The 15,917-nt window shown below is 38.4% G+C and overlaps 2 protein-coding genes across 4 annotated transcripts in view; both read right to left on the bottom strand.

Moving 5' to 3' along the window:
- The window catches only part of LOC118278728 (uncharacterized), a 28,790-nt gene extending 20,914 nt beyond the window's left edge, over positions 1 to 7,876 (bottom strand). Inside the window, exon 1 of one of the 2 annotated variants that reach the window (XM_050703790.1) lies at positions 7,536 to 7,876. In XM_050703790.1, the coding sequence (XP_050559747.1) occupies positions 7,536 to 7,664 (129 nt within the window). In that variant the 5' untranslated portion in view covers positions 7,665 to 7,876. The remainder of the gene's footprint in view (positions 1 to 7,535) is intronic. The other variant, XM_050703791.1, reaches the window with a different exon arrangement.
- LOC118278720 (alpha-centractin) overlaps positions 1 to 15,917 on the bottom strand; it is an 800,945-nt gene that overhangs the window by 627,152 nt on the left and 157,876 nt on the right. Inside the window, exon 10 of one of the 2 annotated variants that reach the window (XM_050703712.1) lies at positions 12,296 to 12,383. The exons of the other annotated variant lie outside the window; for it this stretch is intronic. The gene's annotated coding sequence lies outside the window, so the exon portion shown is untranslated. Of the gene's footprint in view, positions 1 to 12,295; positions 12,384 to 15,917 lie in introns of those variants that run through there. 2 annotated transcript variants of the gene reach the window in all.

Below are 15,917 nucleotides of genomic sequence, written 5' to 3'. Positions count from 1 at the left end.
AATCGATTTATTTGGCTAAATACGCTAGTAATTGTTATTCGTATTTGTAAAATCTTACACATTTTTTAAGGGGGCGGATTCATCCAATACCTTCTCTCGCCTTGAGCGAGGTCAGAGGGAATGTCAGACTCTTACTGACTAAAAACCACCCCGTTCCTACTGCTGCTTGTCTAGCCGGAGTCCCGGTAAACCCTAGGTAGTCCACAGCTCGAGCAAAGTTAAGATAAATTTAATAATTGAAAAGATGAAGCATGTTATTAATAAGTTTCAAAACATTTAAATATAATTTATGATCAGTAAAGTCTGTTTACTAGTAGTTTTGTAGTTGAATATAAAATAATGATTCATATATTTTTCATTGAGCAGATTGAAAACAGAGACGTCGAGACGTCTTGTTAGAAATTGGAAACATATACCGTATGGAGAAACTATATAAAATATAGTAATAAGATAATTTAAACCACATATTTGTTATCATCTTGGCTGACAATATACGAAAAAATAGCGAAATAGGCCCAGTATGTAAGCCAAAAAGTGCATTATTCTCTTTGAACTAATTTGAACACTCTTTACAAATACGGCATTGTAACAGCCGCGCCGCGTGTCCGTAACATTCCTAGACAACCTACAACATTACAGCTCTTCTGTGGTCAAGGAACATGGAGCTGTTCACACAGAATTTAATACAATATATTCTACTCTACCGTGGCCCCACAGGTATTTTTTAAGCTGGTAAACGCGTAGACGGTTCACCTGATGGTAAGCAATCACCGCCGCGGATTACAAATGCGTTGCTGGCCTTTTCCGCGTTAAGAAATAAAGGTTGTTGGGGAATTGGGGAATGGGAAAGGGATAGTTAGGCCTACGGTAACCTCAATCATATAACGAACAACGCAAGCGTTATTTCACGTCGGTTTTCTATGAGGCCGTGGTATCACTCCGGTCGAGCCGACCCATTCGTGCCGAAGCATGATTCTCCCACACTTAGACTCTTACTGACTCTAACCGGAGTCCTGGTAACTTCTATGCCGTAATACCACGGCTCTCTATGTAGATATTGTAGGTAGATATTGAGCTACCTACTTACTGTTTACTGTGCATATCAGGGGTGGCCAACTTATATGTACTCGCGATCGACCTTTTATACAAAATATTTATGTGTACACATACTTTAGTACCAAAAATTTTGAAGTTTTTTCTTAATTTCTGGTCCGCGATCGGTCAAAAATGCTCTCGGGATCGACCGGTCGATCGCGATCGACCTGGGGCCTTAGTCTGCTATTACAATTGTGTCAGAATGGTCGTTCATTGAGCAGTGCAAGAGAGACGGAGCACACAACCTACATAGCTCCGTCCCTTTTGACCATTCTGACACAATCATAATAGCAGACTAAGGCCCCTGTTGGCTACCCCTGGTGTATATTATTTTAGCTACAAAACTACAAGTAATGAGTAACACTCGGTTATGCTACAGTATTTAAAATTAGCTTTACGATCCTACACTACATGGTACAGTAATACAGTTTAAAATATTTATGCTTGTGTTAAAATAAATAATAACGGTTCCACGTGTGTGTGGCCAATGAAAAGTACTACCGTAACGTCACGCCTTTTATCCCCGAAGGGGTAGACAGAGGTGCACATTACGGCACGTAATGCCAGTGTACAATGTACACTCACTTTTCACCATTTGTGTTATAAGTCCCATGTCGCAAACATAGCGGTGGAAGGCCTGCCGGGTGCGGTGAATCCGCAAAAGCAACCCGGGCCACGACCACAGGCAGAGGAGGAACATCGCGGTGGTTTTAACCGGTAAGAGTCCGTACTTAGATAAAACGAATCAAAGTTTAGGAGTGGGAGCAAATACGTTATTTCTACGTATTAAATGTACCTAGAAGTGTCGTCACGCGATATTTCAAATCAATATAAATTAACAAATAAGTTACTTTGAATTTTAATTTGACATTTTAACTGCAAGGTAGACGCGGTGGCTGGATACTGGGCTGGGCTTCCGCACAATGTGTAGCGGCTTCGATTCCCGCACGGAGCAAGTCTGTGTGTGATCCACAAATTGTTGTTTCGGGTATGGGTGTCATGTGTATGTGAACTTGTATGTTTGTAGCCCACGACACGGGAGAAAAACCTAGTGTGGGGGCAACGTTTTTTATGAAAAAAATAAAATAAACATAGGTATCTGCGAAAGTATTTGTATCCGTAAGATGTCTAATGTTTAAAAAAATCTACAAGACAGACTACAAGAGTTTAATGTCAGATTAAAATAAAAATTAGTCGTTTACCCTATTTATTTAGACACGTATTTCCACGCACCACGATTAATATTTATTTATTCAGCTATTTAGGCCAAAACTGAAATGAATTGGGACGGCAATACATATAATATATGGCTATTTAAATATATCATTTTATAAGCACACACAGATATAAATAGGCGAGGTGAGCGCACATGCTACTTGTCTCCGAATTCCTATACTAGTTGATAGTGACAGTTACCTGGATTCGTCTGTATAGCGCTTCATGTGATCTAGATTTGTTTAATATGTTTGTATGTACTACGTCATGTCTTATAATTTGTTTACAGCTACGTCATGCCTTATAATTTCCGATAGAAGTCGAATGTGCACATATTATGCAATGTGACACCCACTTCACACCAGTCATGTCCTATATAATGAGGGAGGGGGGATTAATTCTCAGAAATCTCTGAGAAGCACTGAGAATATTTTATAAAAATGAAAAACTCACATACTCATCGCAGCCCTTTGGCTCGATACGGGAACCAAAATAAGGACTCCTTATTTTGGCAATTGCTCTTGTGACGAGTTGTTTGTTACATCTACGATCCAAAAATTTGTATATTTATTAAAATGTAGTTTATCTCATTAGTTCCTTAGACGGAGTGACGATATATCCGTTCTGTGGCTGGCAGTGGTTGAATCGGTGGCTCAGTTGTGGGGTAATATGTCTAGAGACTACTACATAATATGTCCATCTAAGCCCTTTTAAATGAATTACAATTTAGTTTTAAACTAAACTAACACATTATTTACAACTTAAAAATACCAAAAAAATAAGGAATAAAAACTAACTTAAAACTAAAATAAAGGCAATAGGCGTGGTTAGGTGTGGTTAGGCGTCGAAGTACTCGTCCGCATCGCTGTCATTGGGGAACGTTCCCAGAAGACTGGCCGCATTGCCACGTTGTATGGCAATGCTTATCTTTTGACCGAAGAAATAGCCAGCCTTCTGGTCACGCGTAGAGTCGAATAGCTTATGTGCAATTTCTTTATATAGAGAATGTGCACCAGGACCCCATGGCCCAAGTGTTTCGACCCCAAACGCCCTTTTTGACATATGCCTGTGTTTATGACTTAATTTAAACCACATACTTTTTATCATCTTGTCTGACAATATACAAAATTGAGCGAAATAAACCCAATAGTTAAGTCAAAAACAGCCTTATTATCTTTGAGCTAATTTGAACACTCTTTACAAATACGGCATTATAACAGCCGCGCCGCATGTCCGTAACATTCCTAGACAACCTACAACATTACAGCTCTTCTGTGGTCAAGGAACATGGAGCTGATCCCACAGAATTGAATACTTGATTAATTTAATTATTTATTTTGTTTGTTGTAGGTATATGCTACTGTGGACTAGTAAGTACATAGTAGTTTCATTAAATCATATGAGTGATATAGGTACATACTGTATTTAAAATGGTTTACTTCATTTTAATAACATCACTTTTCCATAAAAAAATATGTTTAGGTAGAAACACGTTTAGCGTTTTTTTTTTAAATTTATTTACATTCATTGGGCAGATTAATTGCAGTAGGTACAGGCCTATAAGTGGCTGTCATTCACTTCCGAACATCCGTGTAAAAAGTCGATAATTTATGTCTTCAATTACGTGATTCATTCAGTAAATTCTATTGTAATGTTCTATTGTTTTTTTTTCCGTAAAAATAAGTGGTTTTATTTATTAGATAGGTACCTACGAACCATTTAGCAGTTTTTTTTTCGGGATTTTGATCACGTGCTTTAATGAAAAAATATAAGATGAAAGTTATTTAAGTGTGGGATAGCCATGCTTCGGTACGTATGGGCCACGGCCTCACAGAAAACCGACTAGAAACAACGTTTGCGTTGTGTGAGTGAGGTTACCGGAGGCCCAATTAACTGTTCAGTCGGACTGTACAGTTAAATCGTAAGGTGTGTAGAGCAAACAGTTGAACTGTACAGTTAAATCGTAAGGTGATACAGCAAACAGTTGAACTGTATAATTTTAACTGAATCGAATCAAGAATAGATAAAAGTGCACAGTTAAATCATAAAGTGTGTTGGCTTCCGGAGCTGCGGCCAACTTAACGGGTTACCGGGGCTCCGGCTGATAAGCAGGAGTGGGAACGGTGTGGTTTTTAGTCAGTAAGAATCTGATACTCCCTCTCACCTCACCCGGGCCACTGATTGATTTTCCCCACAATGTTTTCCTTCTCGAAATCGGTCCGGTAAATTCACTCATTCTTTTTCTGTTGTCTTAATCACTGTCAGGAGGTTTTTAAGAAAAATAAACGTCGGCGTTAACTCTGACAAGCCCGTAGGTACCTACAAAAATGTAAAATGGAGTATAAAAAACTGATGGATGTAAAACAAAGTGCAATTTTGACGTTAACAAATCCATTTACCAATTTTAATGGACGTTTGATAAACAAAAATCTTCATCTGCTTTCAGTCAAGTGTGAAAAGCTATTGAAGGAAAAATCTTTGCTAAATAAATTACTTTTCCTTACTGAACTAATCATTAGAAATAGAACTGGGGCCTTAGTCTGCTATTACAATTGTGTCAGAATGGTCGATCATTGAGCAGTGCAAGAGGGACGGAGCTGGTCTTAACCGGATAAGGTCCCAGTGCATCGCTGTATGCAGGTCGCTTCCAACCTCGCGATGTGTAGTCATTGGGGGAGGACTGTGGGAGGCAGGGGACAGTACGTGGCTGATTGCATGATGATAATTCTAGTGTGGGAGAGCCATGCTTCGGCACTGCTGGGCCGGTTCGACCGGAGTGATACCACGGCCGAGCAGAAAACCGACGTGAAACAACGCTTGCGTTGTGTTTCGTTGTGTGAATGAGGTTACCGGAGACCCAATTACCCCTCTTCCCAATCCCCGATTCCGCAACAACCCTTAAATTCCTAACCTCCAAAAGACCGGCAACGCACTTGTAACGCCTCTGGTGTTTCGGGTGTCCATGGGCGGCGGCGACTGCTTACTATCAGGTGATCCGTATGCTCGTTTATCGGCTTATATCATAAAAAAATATGTCTATATTACCATTTTACAGAAAGGCTTTCTTTTATCCGTAAAAAAGACATGATCATTTTGTATATAGGATAGGTCGGTAAACAAGCAAGTGGATCAGATAGGTCCAGATCAGCAAGCGGACCACCTGATGGTAAGGAATCGGCGCCGCCTATAGACCAAAGGAGGATTTACAAATGCGTTGCCGGCTTTTGGGGTTATAGGGGTTTGAGGATTGGAGATTTTGGGATCGGCGAGACAGAGGATGGCGGGAGATAGGGTCCGACGAACGACGTTTGTCTGATGGAACATGCGTCATGTATCATCGGTCGCGTAAGCCAGAACAGACAAATGTATAGAAAAATAATTGGCCGTTCACTCTCAACCGATGATCCGTCAGTACGACAGATGATACGCTTGATACGTAGATGGATATCTGACGTCAGATATGAACCGACCCTTAGACCTTCGGTAACCTCATATATATACACGACGACAACACAACGCAAGTTGTTGCACGTCGGTTTTTTGCTCGGCTGTGGTATCACTCCGGTCGAGCCGACCCAGCAGTGCCGAATTGAGGGCGCTTATTATACAATAGCCCAAAGCCATCTATATATATGAATATTAGATATTTCAACAACAGGAATGTTATAAAAGTTATGAAGTTGTGCGGCGCGGGTCGGCCGCCGTAATAGCCTCATAAATTAGGTTTATTCCAACAAGAAAAGAATTATATTATTACAATTTATTGTCTTTAGAATATTTTATTTTGAAAAACTCTTGTATGTTTATTTAATTAGATTATCTATTTGTTTTTAATTTATTTATGCTTGCATGTAAAGTTAGAGAGTTTGTTTCGGCATTTCTTCTCAGAGTAGTCCGATAGGAAATGCCGGCATCATCTAGTTATTTAAGAGATTGACGATTGTAATTTATTGGCAAAATAAATATCGTTTATCATTAAGAGATTTTTTATTTACCTATATCTTAATAAAGAGAAAGTATAGCAGATTCGCATGGGTGCAATGATGATATATTATACATGTATTGTACATATAAACCTTCCTCCTGAATCACTCTATCTCACAGCAAAAAAAAAACGGCATCGAAATCCGTTGCGTACTTTTAAAGATTTAAGCATACAAAGGGACATAGGGACAGAGAAAGTAACTTTGTTTTATACTATGTATTGATAAAGTGAAGAGGTTTTATAACCATTAAAACTGTTTTACCTAAACATTTATATTATCTGTAGTGTTTCCAGAAAGTTCTAAATCGTCTGTAATAACTTTATTAAATGAGATGTCATCGAAATTCTTCTTGCGCGCCAAAATAATCAAGATGGCGCATACGATTGCGTATTTACCTCTAAATTAATTACGTTTACTTTGTTGTTTAGGTTTAGGTTTAGAATATCTTTATCTATAATAAAAAAATAAGACGGGTTTTCCTTCCTGACGCTTTAAGGTCTCGGGCTCCGTGAGGTTTATAGCAAAGAAAATTCAGGAAAAATTCTAAGAGAAAAGCAGAAAAACGGAAAATCATTGGTGGCGAAACGGAGTTCGCCGGGTTTGCTAGTTTTTCATAAGAATCACATACATAATCCGCTTATTGAGAAACAGTGTATTACATACAATAATTTAGAGTAGTATGTATGTAAATAACAATAACAAAAAACGTGCAAATGTAAGGTAAATACGGCTATACAAATACTAGCAAACCTGGCGAACTCCGTTTCGCCACCAATGATTTTCCCTGTTTTCCTTCTTTTCTCTTGAAATTTTTCCTAAATTTTCTTTGCTATAAACCTCACGGAGCCCGAGACCTTTCCAACGAATGCAAAACCGTGGAAATCGGTTCGTGCGTTCTGGAGTTATAGCGTCAGGAAGGAAAAACCATTTATGTATTTTTATATTATAAACTAACGTTTTTTTTTTTTTAAATACGTTCCTAAAATTGAAATAACTATATAAAATAATTATAAATTTATTGATTTACCTGCATTTATTTTATGTTTTGGTTTGTTTGCTCTACCCGATTTTTTGTTAATCGATTATATTCTTTGTGATAATCGATAAAATATGAATAAGTCGGGTAAATTCAAGAGAAAAGCAAGAAAACAGGGAAAATCATTGGTGGCGAAACGGAATTCGCCGGTTCCGGTTTGCTAGTTAAATATAAAATAAAAGTAGAAAAATATAAATAATTACCTTCTTAGGAGTTTTCACATCAGCCGGCTGTTCTGTTGTTTTATTTTCATTGATTTTCGCTTTACATTCAATGCACATACAAATTAAAAAAATAAGCACTGACAATTTTACCGTATTAAACGACTCCATTTTTATTAAATATTAAATATTTAACTATAAAACGTCCAAAATTAATTTATTTTATATTTTAAACTTTAAAATCGTCCACAAAATATAATAATATATTGTTTAAAATATCATAATAAAACTTTAAACAAGCACGATTATATTTTTCCGATTTTTTTTTATAGGTTGACGTTTATAAATTTGACAAATGTCAAATCGTTATGGCGGGCTCCAGGCGACTGGAAGTATGTTGTACAGACTGCAAGTCGGATCTAAATTTAGATAATCGATCGGGCGTTTGACTCGACTTGCGATATTTTTCGCTACTAAACTGTATTTGCGTTATGCATTCGTGATTTTTTTTTTAAATATTATTAAATACAGTATATAAATATTACTTTAAAATTTATAACGACTGCCTTAGTTGTCGCAAGTGCGACTACCGAACAAGGAGTCTCGGATTTGAACTCCGGTTCGGGCAAAATATTACTGGTTTTTTTTAGTTTTTTCGATTTTTCGAAAATTTCTCAGTCTGGATATTTTGAAGTCTGGAATTTGTGCCCAGTAGGTACATGGTAATAGGCTCACCCCCTATTACATGGGACTTATAACACAAATTGTGAATTGTGCGTGCATTGTAAAGTAGCATAACGTGCCGTAATGTGCACCTCTGCTCAGCCTACCCCTTTGCTAAAAAGGCGTGACGTTGTGTCGTTTTTTTAAAGATTTATAAAAATCTTGATGAAATTAATCAAATTAATACTTATATTTTTCAAAATTGAGATTTATCTTATAATTTCAAATACACTTTGATATTACACCCAGACCGTGAACAATATTTTTTTGGATTTCACAAAGAGTTGTCCATCATCCAACCATTTGGTGGTGCAGAACGAATACTTGAGTTTTTTACTCTTGCGGGAGTCGAATCTGTAACATATTGAGTAGCCGTCAGAGTAGTTGAGTAGTCATCAATATTTCAGGTCATTTATACATTTTTACAATAATTAAATTTTTATTTATATAAAGAGAAAACCATATATAGATAGATACTCAATTAATTAATTAATTAATTAATACTAATATTTTAAGTGGAAGTTTGTTTGAACGCGGTAATCTCCGGAAATACTGTAATAGTCTATCACTTCCTCACGCCTCACTCAGGATGCGAGAAGTCATTTGATGATTCCCTACCCCTCTATATTTTTGATCCGGAGCTGCGGCCTACCTAGCGGGTTTACCGGGGCTCCGGCTCAAAAAGCAGGAGTAGGAACGGGGTGGTTTTTAGTCAGTAAGAGTCTGACACTCCCTCTCTCCTCGCCCAAGGTGGGAGAAGTCATTGGATGATTTTACCAGCTTAAAAAAACCCTCTATATTTTTAGCCGTTACTCAACTTTCTATTCTATTCTATTTCATTACATAAGTAACAAAATTAGATACTTTTTGAAAAAAAGAAACAACAAACGATTGGGATCTAGATTTAAGTCTGTAGTTTATAAAAATAAAATGTAAAACTGATTGATTTTGTCAGTTTATATCGCTGCGGTTTAGCCAAGGTAAATAGTAAGGGTGTGTCTATAGTGACATCGTTTTTAAAAACGGTGAAGGAAATCATCGTGGGGAAACCTGGGCTTATAATTTCTAATTATAAGTTTGAAATCGCCAACCCGCATTGAGCAAGCGTGGTGATTAATGCTCAAACCTTATCCGTGTGAGAAGAGTCCTTTGGTCAGCAGTGGACACTTATATAGGTTGATGATGTTGATGACTAAACACGCAGCGCGGGTCTCATAAGAGCCGACTAAGGGACTACACTTTTGACAGAGACCGGACAGCAGCGCTTTCTGATAAACCGGAATATTTTACACTGCGGTCTCCAACTCGTCTGCCAAGCAAAAAGCAGGGCATGGCTGGAAAATATGGTCAATCCTCTTATGTATCCGAAGGAAGACTTAAATAATCGGTAACTGTGGCTCTGGCTCGAAGCGAGAGTAGGAATGGGGTGGTGTTTAGTCAGTAAGAGTCTGACACCTCCCTCTCGCCTCGCCCAAGGCGGGAGAAGACAATGGATGATTTTCCGCCCCCACCAAAAAATTAAGAAAGCAGCTACGCTTCAAGATCAAAGCTTCCTTTCTATAACTGCTCACCATTCTGAACCCATCTCAACAAGTCCACACTGACGCCATTCGGCGGATAAAACAATATTATTTCTGTTTTGTCTATAAAACAATGTGCCGTTAATAAAACATCGATGGAATCACCGATTTTATAGCTTCCATGCTGCTTCGGAACAACAGAGTTTAAAAATATCAAGTGGTGAACGGCGGCGGGTAGAAGAAATAAAATGTTTAATTTTAATTTGAAGATTTGAATGTAGATGGATGGAAAGCAAGAGGGCGATAAAAGAAGACATTGCTAAGGTTTTTTTTCAGGGGGAAAAGTCATCCAATAACTTCTCCTGCCTTTGGCGAGGCGGGAGGGAGTGTCAGACTCTTACTGACTAAAAACCTCCCCGTTCCTACTCCCTGCTTTTCGAGCCGGAGCCCCGGTAAACCCGCTAGGTAGTCCGCAGCTCCGGACCAGATATCAGCCCTACTGGGCCCCATCTGTGGTTATCTGATGGCTCTTTGAGGCGCGCGCGGAATGCGACACGCCGCACGCATAGACATTGCTTAGCTGAATCCGTTTCCACAAGTGCTAAGCTATTTTTTTATATGGGACTAGCGACCCGCCCCAGCTTCACATGGGTGCAATGGTGATATATTTTGCATGTATCAAACATATAAATCTACCTCTTAAATTACTCTAGATATCTATTAAAAATAACCGCATCAAAATCAGTTGCGTAGTTTTAAAGATAAGCATTAAGCATACACATAGGGACAGAGAAAGCGACTATGTTTTATTCTATGTATTGAAGCCGGTAAACTAGCTGACGGATCACCTGATGGTAAGCAATCGCCGCCGCCCATGGATACTTGAAACACCAGGGGCGTTACAAGTGCGTTGTCGGCACTCGAGCATACTCGAGCTGCGCATCTAGCTCGCACAGCTACATAGCTTAGTGTCCGTGGAAACGATCACATAGTTTCATAGCTTAGCTATTACACACATGGCACATCTATGCTTGAAACTGCGAATTCCAACCCGCCTGCTAAGCGTAAAGATTCAACATTGAAATTCAGTATTATGATTAATTAAATTCTAAATGTAATATTGGTAAAAGCTAGACACGGCTGTATCGCCGCAGACATTATGATTCATTATTTGTTAATTATATTTGACAGTTCGTAAACGTTCATATCCTTTCCATGTTGTGTTTTGACATTATTTCATGAAGATTTATTCGTTTTGTATTTTTCTTAGATCAATTAAGTATTTTTCTGGTATAAGCCGGTAAATGAGCAGACGGATTACTTGGTAAGCAATCGCCGCCGCCCATGGACAGTCGAAACACCAGAGGCGTTACAAGTGCGTTACAGGCCTTTTGGGGGTTAGGAATTTAAGGGTTTTTGGGAAATCGGGGATTTGGAAGATTGGGAATTGGGCCTCCGGTAACCTCACTCACACAACGCAATTGTTTCACGTCGGTTTTCTGCTCGGCCGTGGTATCACTCCGGTCGAGCCAGCCCATTCGTGCCGAAGCATGGCTCTCCCACACTTAAAATGTAAATTATCGATTATGTACCTAACAAATGATTTCCAATACATCTTAGTAACAGAAATTAATACGTGTGTGGTGGAACTTGTATTTATTTGGCATTCGGACTAACTCGTACGTATCGTTGATAGGATATTTATTGTTTAGCCATGAATTAAGTGCATAAATTGCAGTATTTAGCTACCTAGATACGCAATTCTACGAAACAGCTTAAACGTGAAGTAAATATAGCAATCACTTTCTAATAGACGTGCTATTCTGAAAACATCTCAAAAATGACAAAATGCCATTTCTTAGCTCTAAATGTCCAAATACTCACCTAACGTAATTCTCTTACGGCGCGTCGCGTTCTGTGCGCGTCTCAGATAACCATCAGACCACCACAGATGGTGCCCAATAAGGGTGATACCTGATTCAGACCAGCGGACTACCTAGCGGGCTTACCGGGGCTCCGGCTCGAAAAGCAGGCTGAGTAAGAACGGTGTCGTTTTTAGTCAGTAAGAGTCTGACACTCCCTGTCGCCTCATCCTAGGCGGGAGAATTCATTGGACGGTTACCTCACTCAAAAAAAGTTTATGTTCCTAAGTGCAGTTTTAGTCAGTAAGTTTGACACTCCGTCTCCCCTCGCCCAAGTTGGGAGAAGCCATTGGATGATATTAAGATATTTTCCTAACCTAACTTAAAACCAAAACAGAGACAGGAAAATTTCCATCGAGGAAAACCGAAGCCTATTTTTCTAAGCTTCCCAAAACAGAGATTCTCACTCTAAACATTATTTCGGGCGTAAAATACAATCGTTAAAGTCAATTTTGAGGTTATCCATTTAGTTTTTTATGTGACAGCGCGCTAACAAATCTTGATGAGGCACAGACGAGTCTGCATTCAGCCTAGTTGTAAACTACTTATTGTGATAGTTTCGCAAATGCTGTTTTCAGACAAATTTAATTTGCATTGCATATTTAGAAATAATTATACTGTGATGTAAATTTTTTTATGTTTAATGGGCCGACGTTTGGCCGCTATCTCGCCTGATGGTAAGTGATGATGCGGCCTACGATGGAGCACGTCTGCCCATAAGCAACCTATTCACTCGGGCTTTGAAATCACCCAGGTTATACCCATCAGGAAACACAGACTCCAGAGGAGTTCCACTCCCTAGCGGAAATAACAAAAAAAGAAACGTCACGACTTTTTTTCTCGAAGGGGTAGCCAGAGGTGCACATTACGGCACGTAATGCCGCTATACAATGTACACTCACTTTACACCATTTGTGTTATAAGTCCCAGGTAATAGGGGGTGAGCCTATTGCCATAATATACGGAGCACAATTCCAGACTCCGTGCTACTACTGAAAAAATTTACTAATAGCTGAAAAAACCCAGTATACTGTTTTTAGTAATGTGTAGGGTCGAGGTATCCTACTTTTATAAAATGTGACTTACTATTTACTACGCTATCTTCAAGTCCTGTTATTACTGATATAAAAAAGACTAATAACTTTCTCGTAATTAAAAGAAAAAATAAATGAAAAACTGTCACTGTATTTACTTACCTACCCAATAGATGGCGCAAAACACAAGTAAAGTAAAAAATAATATTTTTACCACAAACATGTTTATTTTCATTTTCAAATGCAAGTTGTAGCAATAAAATGTATTTAAACGTATCTAATTGAGTAATGTAAATAAATTACGTTGAGATTCACAGGCGGGAGCCGAATCTGGCAGAATGCCAACTGTCCGTGTGTCTCGGATTTTGCCGCCATCCGCCACTTTAAAAAAAAGTTGCTCATTTTTTTCGACATGACATACGATTTTTGTTTTATATATTATTACTTGCGTAGTTATAAAAATAAAACATAATTTTTATTTCTAATATTAAAACGCCAGTGAATAAAATGCTGTGATTCATTCTGGATATTTTAAAATGTGTGAATTTAAGAGTTTGTTGTCACTTTTATTACCTATGGAAGAATCGAGATAGGTAGGATGTTAATTTACATAATTTTGTAAAATAGGTCAAGTTAACAATACACTTGATACGTAATTAACACCTAGGTAGCTTTTTTTGAAGGCGGGGGGGGGATCATCCAATGGCTTCTCCCGCCTTGGGTGGTGGGGTAGGGTTTGAGCCTATTGCCATATACCGGGCACAATTCCAGACTCCGTGCTACTAATTTTTCGTAAAGCCGAAAAATCCCCAGTAATACCTACTTCGACCGATCCGGGAATCGGACTCGAGACCACTTGTCAGGCAGTCGCACTTGCGACCACTCGTCCAACGAGGTAGTCTAACGGCTTATGCCGACCAATGACTTCTTCCGCCTTGTGTGTAGGGAGTGTCAGACTCTTACTGACTAAATACACGGACCCCTTGTTGGGAGCCACTGGTCTTATAATTCGTCACGGCTGTCCAACTCCAAATAAATAATCTTCTTTCTATTTAAATTAGATTCGGACGAAACCGCAAGCGGGAATCTGTGTTACATACGAGATGAAAGCCAATGTTCGTCATCCAGACGTTAGGTAATGCATTAATTTCGTCTGAATTTATTGAAACGTTAGAAAATATATTTCTGCATACAATGGTGACGTTGAGACATTCCAGCCTTGGTTTTCAGTGTTGCATTAATCAAATTATATATTCGTTTTTATTTTGTTTGGCAAGCAATCGCCGTCGCCCATGGACACACGAAACACCAGAGGCGTTATAAGTGCATTGCCGACCTTTTTGGGGGTTAGGAATTTAAGGGTTGTTGGGGGATCGGCGATTGGGAAGATTTGGGGGAACTACTCCCCTCCTCCCCGGGCCTCTGATAACCTCACTCACAACACGAAACACAATGCAAGCGTGGTTTCACGTCGATTTTCTGTGAAATCGTAGTATCACTTCGGACTAACCGGCCCATTCGTACCGAAGCATGCCTCTCTTACACTTGACTTTTCTACCAATTAATGTTAGAGGAAGAAAGAATTCATCATCAATAATTATTATACATACATTACATACATACTATACCCTGTGCGCTATAACAAGGTGCGGTTGACAGATGCCAGTATGACGTTGACGTCTCTCTTTAGGGATGGACATTAGAAAAATCTTTTTTTATCGCTATCGATACTCGCAGCATACATTTAATTCTCTTTAATTTTTTTATTAAATGTGTGTGTTATTTAGTTGTGCAGTGTAACTACGTGTATATTCTTGTCAAAATAAATATTTTATGACCGAGCCCTGAGGTGTTTCAGAGTTTCAGTTTTACAGAACCGTGAAGAATATAAGTGTATATTAGTTTGTATATGTTACTAAAGCAACCACGATCTTTCAGATTAAGTACCACCACGCATTATCAAAGGCGCCGGAAATGTCTACTATATATTTGTGCTCTGATAAAGTCACTGTGGTTCGGGCAGAGAGAGCCGCGTCTACAGTAGATTTACTCGCATAATTACAGGTTTTTTAAGAGTGATAATTGAACGACGCATGATTTTCGTTTTATATTCTAAAAAACATCGATCCATCGTAGTAGTACATCCCATCACTAAACACGACTATGGCTTTACGTTATACGCATAACACTTTACTTTATTTTTGATTTCATTAGATTTTATTTAAAGACTAGAACATTCCGGTTGGATTTAATTCAATTAACTACACTTCCCAATGATATAACATAATACGAATGTGATACAGTTAAAATACTAAGGCATAATTTTTAAATCGCAGCAACTTTCAAGAGTGATACGAAACGTTACTGAATCTGTCAGCCGCACCTTGTTACAGCGCATAGGGTATAATATACCTATAAGCCGCAATATGTCGACTGTCTCGAACAGTCCGCCCCCAATAGCTCTTGGATTAAAATTATGTAATTTGAATAAGAAAAATATGAATCTCTTCAGTGCGATTTGTAATATCGATAAATCTTCATTGAATAATGTCAAAACAAAACATGAAAAGGAAATGAACGTTTAACGTACTGTCAAATATAATTAACAACTAATTAATCATGAATGCTCATCACGGCAAATGCTTTTTGCCGCTATACAATGTACACCCATTTTTCACCATTTGTGTTATAAGTCCCATGTAATAGGGGTTGAACCTATTGCCATATACTGGGCACAATTTCAGACTCCATGCTACTACTGAGAAATTTAAAACAAAAAGAAAATAGCCCAGTAATACTTTGCCCGATTTGGAAATCGAACCCGACACCTCTTGTCCGGCAGTCACACTAGCAACCACTCGATTAACGAGGCAGTCATGAGCACCTCTGCTTACCCCTTCGGGCCGTTGACGTTAACGTAATCATGAATGATGTCTCAGACGAAACGGTCGTTTCTAGTGATTACCAATAATATATTTTTATAATAACTATCGTGAAACATACTAAATTAACTAAAAAATCACGGTTTACTCACGTACATTAAGGAGAAAAGCTCTACTAGTTTCGAGTCACAAAGGGACTCTTCATCATGAGTATCAAGCTGCAATTCTTTACCTATGTTAATAAATAAACAATTATGATTATTACGATTCAGTACATTGACTTTTAGTTGATTCATACGAGGTTTCTTGTCCAAATTTCCAGTGACTATTATTAAAAGTAAAA

Source organism: Spodoptera frugiperda, chromosome 24 (assembly GCF_023101765.2).
Source record: "Spodoptera frugiperda isolate SF20-4 chromosome 24, AGI-APGP_CSIRO_Sfru_2.0, whole genome shotgun sequence".
Classification (NCBI taxonomy): Eukaryota; Metazoa; Arthropoda; class Insecta; order Lepidoptera; family Noctuidae; genus Spodoptera; species Spodoptera frugiperda.
This window is presented reverse-complemented; position numbering and strand designations above follow the sequence as displayed.